The sequence below is a fragment of the Dendronephthya gigantea genome, unplaced genomic scaffold (assembly GCF_004324835.1).
Source record: "Dendronephthya gigantea isolate DGI-Jeju-01 unplaced genomic scaffold, DenGig_1.0 000039F, whole genome shotgun sequence".
NCBI lineage: Eukaryota > Metazoa > Cnidaria > Anthozoa > Malacalcyonacea > Nephtheidae > Dendronephthya > Dendronephthya gigantea.
The window spans coordinates 1,106,134-1,114,813 of NW_021163049.1; the positions used below are offsets into that span (position 1 = coordinate 1,106,134).

The window sequence follows — 8,680 nt, forward strand, 5'->3', positions numbered from 1 at the left end:
CAAATAATTCCCTGCTTGACTAAAGGATTTGATATGGAATCATATTCCAGATGATGCAAGGAAAGGCTATGGTAAATAACAAAAAAAATATTATGGTACCAACAAGATTATGGTACTAGTTGTGCTATTAAACAAAGTCTCATGAATTCATGATAATGCAACTGAGCATTATTCATCATTCATTCCTCTATTAGTCTATAATCTTTTAACCTTCAATTCCTGATTAGCCCCATGATAATATTCCTTTGAATGGTGGGAAGGGTAAAACTGTCCAGAAAATTATAAAAGTTGCAGCAAATTGAAAACAAACTGCTCAGTCAATGCATGTCTGTATAAATTTATTTTCCATTTAAATAACTATCTTAACTATGAATAACAAAGTCAACATGGTAAAATTAACAGTTTAATGTTCCAGTAATTTGCAAAAAAGCCATCCCCAAATTCAATAGCATCTTCATTCTAAAAAAGAGAGATCAGACCAAGTTTTACTGTACTCTATAGATTACACCCAGAGGACAGATCCAGACGGGAGTAAAAAACCATTGCAAAATTAACAATCAAGCTTGTAGCTTGAATCAAGCTTGTAGCTTGATCAACAAGGTGCAAGATGCCAAGAAGTCTATTAAGCTATGATTATTGACTTTGCATTTGACAAGGCAAACAAGATAACATACTAGACTTTTAACAACCACTGTTGAAATCTGACAGAAAAATCTTTTGTATCAGCACTCACACAGTCATCATGTTTAATGTTTTAAATTCATCTAAAATAGACTAGAAAGGATCAATAGAGAGACTAGCAGATTCACTGGGAGGATTGAATATTGATTCATCTTAATTGTTTGACTGAAAATACTCATGAATTGGCATTAAATACGAGTGAAAGCTCCAGTGCAAATCCCATAAGAGTTCTATTCAAAAGCCAAAACATAGCCAAAATTCAAAATATCAGTTATTGATCCTTTTTCAAAAATATAGTTTTTCATAGTGTTCAGGAGACTTTCGTTAACCGAATGAACTTCGTAGGAACTTCGGAACTTACCGGAAAAACACATGTTTTTTCGGGTTGTGTGGTTTTTCGTTTTTATCTTTGGATAATCTTTTGTAAAAGCTTTTGTACAACATTTTTTATTGAATTATATTATTTATTGTTTTGTACCAATCGTATGGGATAATTTGCGAGTTCTGAAGAACATTTGGCGATCCTGCCAGGACGTAGCAACCTTTTTTACCGTATAAATGCGTATCGTGCGAGGCTATTGAAATATGCCGTTGGAAGGTGAAAATGCCGAACAAAGCGACGCGGTTAGCTCAAAGGATTCGGGAGCTAAAGATCAGGAAATCGAAGGGAAGATCTTGGAATTAAAACGTAACAAAAGGGCGAAGAAAACAGCGACCACAAAGGTACGACACAATGTTGAAAAGTTGTGTGCTTCGAAGGGTGAATTGAGCATAGAAGAGATTGAGAAAGATATCGCAGCACTTTGGGGGTTATTAGAAGTAACATTGGATATAATGGACGAACTAAGCCTTGTTTATATAAAAACGGATGATCGTGAAAATAAAGAGGCAATGGCAAAAGAGTCTGACTCTTTCGAAGCCGAGATAAATGAGTGTATTAGCAAAGCTGAGTCGATTATTAAGGACAATTTGAGGAAGAAGTCAAATCAAAGTACCATAAGCGTGACCGGAGGCGTGGAAGCGAGTGTGTCTACCCATTCACAACAAGGGCCTGAGTCCAATGTGCCTTCGGGGGCAGAGGAAAGGGTAACAGTCTCGAGTCGTCTAAAACCCCTGAAATTACCAGTTTTTGATGGGAATAAGATCATGTTCGAGGATTATTGGGCATTATTTGAAAGCTTAGTGGACAAAAGTACTGAATCTGCGAATGTAAAGATGGCTAGACTGCGGCAAAGTCTCACAGGGCCACCCCTCGAAGCAATTAGAGGACTTGGTGTATCCCGGCCAGAATACGAGGAAGCGAAAGAACTTTTGACAACAAAGTATGGTGGTCAACGTAGGCAGCTACAAGCATACATGGACCAACTTGAGAGTATGACCCCGCTCAAAAACAACGATATTAATGGATTTGAGAGGTTCTCAGATCTTGTTCGCGTATCGGTTGTGAAGTTGCAGGCAGACGGTAGAAATGGCGAGTTAGGGGAAGGGACATTGCATAGTTTGTTGGTTAAGAAGCTTACGGATAGGCAGGTGGAAAATTATAACCGGTGGTTGGGGGAGAATAAGAAGATGCGATCTGTGTTGAATCTCCGGGATTGGTTGAAGGAAGAGGTTCGAATTAAGATAGAGGCTGCTGAGATGGTGCATGGGATTGAGGATGGCGGTGACAGAGGCGGTAGAAAGATTGAGGGTAGTCGTGGTAGATATGGTTTTAGGACGGGGGACAGAAATAATAGTCGTTCGTTTTTCAGTGATGGCGTAGGAAGTAGCAAACCACCATGTGCTTTGTGTATGGGAAACCATGGAGTGTGGGCATGTAAGAAGTTTCAGGGAATGTCGGTTGAATCTCGATGGACGGTTGCGAAAGAAAAACATCTGTGTTTTCGGTGTTTGGCCAATAACCATACGGGAAAGTTGTGCACGCGGTCAAAGGTGTGTAATATTGATGGGTGTAAAAGAAACCATCATACGCTATTACACGATACACTACCGAAACAGCAAGACGGCCAAGACAGAACCAATGTTGAACCACGGGAGGGGGAGCATCAACGTACTCTTACATCGGTAAACGAAGGCGAAAGAGCGGAGACATTGTCACTGCGAACAGTTCCCGTTTGGTTAAAGGCTAATAAGCGGAAGATAAAGATCAACGCAATTTTGGACGATGCCTCAAACGAAACCTTTCTAAATGAGGAAGTTGCAGGAGTACTCGGGTTATCTGAACCATTTGAGACTGTGAAGGTACATGTTCTGAACAACGAAGTGGAGACTTTTCAGTCAATGCCAGTGAAACTAACAATTGAGAGTGTTGATGGTCAATTCAGCAAAGAAATACAAGTAAAAACTTGTCCAAAGAAGGTGACCGGAACATATAAAGTAGAGGACTGGGGTAAAAGCAAAGGGAACTGGCCTCATCTAAGGGAGTGTGAATTTGCCAAACCTGCAAAAGACGGGCTGGTAGACTTACTAATCGGTGTTGACAATACGGAACTGCATTATTCCAGAGCAGATGTCCGGGGCAGTGTTGGAGGTCCAGTTGCTCGACTAGGTCCACTCGGGTGGACTTGCATAGGGGCGCCAGAAGATCGCAAAGTTGCTGGACCTAGAACTCATGTTATACGAACCCACCTATTGGCTAATCCAGTCAAGATTGACAATGGAAGTGTTTGCTGTGATGTTGACCAGTCTATTAAACGGTTTTGGGAAATCGAGAGTTGTGGCACTGAAGCTTGTGAGACTAAGATTTACACTGAAGAAGAAAATGTAGCCCTAACGCTGGTCAAGGAATCGTTGAGCTACGATAACACTACTCATCAATACACTGTGGGAGTTCCGTGGAAGGTTGGTCATCCGAAGTTGCCAGACAATCGCGAACAGGCCACATCCCGTTTGTGCAGCACGGAAAAGAAGTTGAAGAAGGACGAATTTCTGAAGAACGAGTACCAGAAAACTATCGACAGGTATATCGAGAAGGGGTATCTGAAACGTGTGTCTAACGACGAAGAAATTCCGCCAGAGGTATGGTATCTACCGCACTTCCCCGTGGTACGAATGGATAAAACATCGACAAAGGTGCGAATCGTGTTCGATTGTTCTGCAAAAACGGACGGAGTTTCGCTAAACGACGTGATTCACGCAGGTCCAAAATTACAACAGGACCTGTTTGACGTGTTAATTCGTTTCCGTCGAAACCCAATCGCGCTCGCGTGTGATATTAGAGAAATGTACTTACAAGTTGAGATCATGGAGAACGACCGACGTATGTTTCGAATCTTATGGAGAGACCTGGACAGTGATCGGGAACCTGATGTTCTCGAATTCAGCCGCGTAGTCTTCGGAAAGAATGCTGCACCAATGGAATGCCAGTTCGTTATTCAAGAAAACGCCAGACGGAACCAAAGTTCATATCCAATGGCAGCTGAAACAGTGTTAAAATCCACATACATGGATGATTCAATCGACAGTGTTGATACAGAAGAAGAGGGAATCGAGTTATATCAACAACTGGATAGTTTATGGAGCTTAGCGGGTATGAAAGCAAGAAAGTGGATATCAAATTCTTCCAAGGTCATTTCAGCTACCCCAGAGGAAGATCGTGCAACTGAATTCAATCTAGGTGGCCAGAAAGATCCTGTAGTAAAAACACTTGGACTTTCGTGGGAGAGCAAAGAGGATGTGCTATCCATTGCTACTGCGGAAGTACCACCAGATATATCGTTGACTAAACGGAATGTGTTGAAAAAAATCGCTACCGTATTCGATCCGCTCGGTTTTGTAAGTCCATACGTGGTTGTGGCCAAGATTCTCCTGCAAGAACTTTGGACGAGAGGTTATGATTGGGACGAAGTTATTCTGGATGAAATTGGGGACAAAATTATGCAATGGTTCCAACAGTTGGAGAGTTTAGCAGATATACGAGTTCAAAGGTGTCTTCGCGAAATGAAGAAAGTTGTAATGAAGAAAGTGATCACCTTCGTTGATGCATCCATCCAGGCGTATGGGACAGTGGTCTATTTATTGTGCGAGTATGATGACGGGACAGCGAGTAGCCGGATTATCGCGTCTAAGAGTAAGGTCGCACCATTAAAACCTATAACGGTGCCAAGGCTGGAGCTGATGGCCGCGATACTTGGTCTTCGTTTAGCACAGAACATTATTCGTACTTTAGAAATACCAGTCCAGACGGTATTGTTCTTCTCAGACAGCAAAGATGTGTTATGGTGGGTGCGAGGTCGCGGGCGTGATTTCCGACCGTTTGTGGCAAATCGTGTAGGAGAAATACAAATGGAAACTGAACCATGGCAATGGCAATATGTACCCACTGAGCAAAACCCAGCAGACCTGTGCACACGGGGAGCAAGTCCATCTGAGCTCAAGAATAGTCCTTTGTGGTGGAATGGACCCTCATGGTTGCTCGAAGATCAGGCTAAGTGGCCAAAGATGGATGTCGGAAGTCGTCCAGTTAAGTTGCCGGAAACGAAAGCTTCAAAAGAGGAAGACAAAGAAAAGGAGAATTCGACTTTTACCACTCGGCAAGGCAGGTGTTCAAAACAGCAGCCGACCGAACAGCAGGTAACGAATGACGAATGGCGACTCGACTCGAAACGTTTTTCAAGTTGGATGCGACTCGTACGGTTACACGCCAGAGTGAAGAGAGTAGTGCACAACATGAAGAACGGTGCTAAAAGGCATTCCAGCAAGGAACTAATTCCAGACGAAATCCGAGATGCGGAGGAAGACATCATCCGTCAGGCACAAAAGGAGGCTTTTGTAGAGGAATATGCAATGTTACAGAAGAAGAAACCTGTCTCACAACGAAGCATTCTGTCCAAGCTTAACCCCGTACTCGATGAACAAGGAATTATTCGTTCGGACAGTCGCTTGAGATATGCAGAGTATCTACCCTATGATGTTCGATTTCCTATAATACTACCTAGAGGTCACTGGACGACGAAACTGATTGTCAAATATCATCACGAGATGGCGAATCATGACGCAGGCACCAATTTCGTGTTATCCCAGATTAATCAGAAATATTGGATCATCGCTGCCCGTGAAGAAATCAGAGAATGGGAAAGAACCTGTAACGAGTGTAAGAAACGCAAGAACAAAGCAGCAACGCAGATCATGGCTCCTTTACCCTCAAGACGGACTCGCTTGACATACCGTGCATTCGACCAAGCAGCGGTGGATTACGCTGGACCCATTCAGACTATCCAGGGCAGGGGAAAGAAACGACTAAAGCGTTGGTTGTGTGTATTTACATGTACGGCTACGAGGGCCATACATCTGGAAGTGGCGTTTGGTTTGGACACTGATAGTTTTCTCAACGCTTTCGAAAGATTCACGAGCAGACGAGGAATACCATCGGAGGTAATAAGTGATAACGGAACAAACTTCGTTGGGGCTGTTAGTGAGCTAAAAGAGTTGGCGAATAAGTTGGACAAGGAAAAGATTCAAAGATTTACGGCGCACAAGAATGTCAAATGGGTTTTCAACCCTCCTGCCGCCCCACACTTTGGTGGAGTTTTTGAGAGCATGGTGAAAACAGCAAAAAGAGCATTGTACGCGGTGTTGGGAAACAGTGACGTAACAGACGAGGAGTTAATCACCGCATGCGCCGGTGTGGAGAGTTTAATCAATTCGAGACCCTTAACATATCAGTCGGCAAGCCCACAAGATGACGTACCATTGACTCCGAACCATTTTCTTCACGGTCAGGTCGGGGGATCCTTCGCTCCAGAAGTCGTTGACATCGAACCGTTTAATCCTCGAAAGCGATGGCGTAAGGTGCAAGATTTAATCTCTAGAGTTTGGTCGAGGTGGCTTAAAGAATACTTGCCCACACTGATCATGAGACCAAAGTGGACGGAAGTGGTGAAGGATTTAAAAGAAGGAGATGTCGTCCTATCTATCGAAAAAGATCTGCCTCGTGGTCGTTGGCCTTTAGCACGAATTGTTCAGACGTTTCCAGGACGAGATGGCCACATTAGGGTGGCGAAAATCCAGTGCGGAAATAGAACACTTATGAGGCCGATCCATAAGCTGGTTCCCATAGAACATTAGAGTGTTAAAAGATAATAGGAAATTCAGTTAAACGTTGGTTGACATTAATGTTTGTTAGAATAGTCACACTTCCTTTCCTCAGTGTGGGGAGGGGGGATGTTCGGGAGACTTTCGTTAACCGAATGAACTTCGTAGGAACTTCGGAACTTACCGGAAAAACACATGTTTTTTCGGGTTGTGTGGTTTTTCGTTTTTATCTTTGGATAATCTTTTGTAAAAGCTTTTGTACAACATTTTTTATTGAATTATATTATTTATTGTTTTGTACCAATCGTATGGGATAATTTGCGAGTTCTGAAGAACACATAGCGTAACTAAGTCATGTACCATTGATCAAAAAGGCTGCACTCTGCAGCATATTTGCCGTTTTTAACATTAATTTCAAAAGAAATAACTGCAACAGACGCTTTGGTAGTTGTCTATACCAAAGGCGAAAAACGAAAATATTATGAAAACCGGCTTACCTGGGGTAAAAATTAATACCCCAAAAGGTGAATTAGGGCCTTTCACAGCATCATATGTAGAGCAAGAAATCACTTCTCCATTTAACTTGTTGAACAGGCAAAGAGTCTTTTTAGATGCAATGCAGAAAAAATATCACAAAATATATGCCGAAAACAATACCGAAAACCCAAAATATTTTCGTAAAAATCGGGAGGGTGATAGACACGTTTTTTACTTTGTATCAGGGTATGTCAGTGGTAATTACCATGGGCAAAGGGGACCATGTGACGTTACCAAAGCTGAAAATCCGCCATCTTTTTTGTGACATTTTTTCGTGGTGAGCCGGTCCTCCAGGAATTATTATATAGCTCGGTGGATATGACATATCCCAGTCTCGGCTTAGGCCTTTTCCGCAAACTCGTGGTCTGCCAAACATTTAAGATCGAGGCGATGACATTCTGACATTCTGTCTTCACTGTCCTTAAGGACAGCGGGCGCAAAAATAATTCAAATTGCTCTTTTCCCAAACCATGGAACATTACAGCCAGTTCAAAAGTCTTGCATCTGTATATTGTCCTGAGGGACTTCAAGTTTGAACTGATTGCAACCCAAGGTGAGGCTTATGTTTTCACAATCCATGGTTTTGTTACAAGCATGATGTCAGACATGTAGACCAAAAGAGGAATGGGTTATTTTTATTCTGTTTGAATTTATATTAATTAAAAAACCGCCAGCCCCACCCTAAACCACAATCCTGGCCAACACATTGACAACATTCACTGTTTGGCTGTGTCCCATAACAAATTTAAAGCATTTACCAAAGATTCAATATTATTTGGGGGAGCAAGGGGGGCAATGGACAAGATGGACTGTTTACAACGGGAAAATGTCGTTTTTTACGTCTTGCCTAGAACGGTTGCATTTCAGGCCCAGCGAGCCCTCCCTTGAATTAGGCTATATAGAATTGTCCTTAAACATAAACAAAATGTTTTTTACGCCTTATATCTCACTGAATTGGTACAATTAATAATATAAAACAATGACTTTGCCATAGCATTTATTTAAAGAAGATTTTCAGCCGCGTCGTCGTCGTGTTGCTGTCCTACATGCTTAAGGTTCCTATTAATAAACAGGTTGAAAACGCGATCTACTGTCCTTGGCGAAACAAACAAATCGACAGCAACTCTGGTTGAAGACCTGTTATAAAATAAATTTTGCCACACAATCCCCCATCTTATATCGTCTGAATACGGCTTAGGCATTTTACAACAAGAATATCCCAACCAAGCAATTTTGCAGCGTTTGCATGCGTAATTAGATATGACACGTGATGCAAATATGTGGTCACATGTCACAACTATTTGTATATATGTCTATATTTTCGGACAACCTTTCCTAGATCCACTATATATATATATATATATATATATATATATATATATATATATATATATACATATATACATATATATATATATATATATATATA

The 8,680-nt window shown here is 41.7% G+C and overlaps 1 protein-coding gene across 1 annotated transcript; it reads left to right on the forward strand.

The window, feature by feature from the left end:
* The first annotated feature begins 1,266 nt into the window (after nt 1–1,266).
* Nucleotides 1,267–6,747, forward strand: LOC114526550. The gene has a single exon (XM_028548156.1). The coding sequence runs from the start codon at nt 1,267–1,269 to the stop codon at nt 6,745–6,747; it is 5,481 nt and encodes a 1,826-aa protein (XP_028403957.1).
* Nucleotides 6,748–8,680: the final 1,933 nt, after the last annotated feature.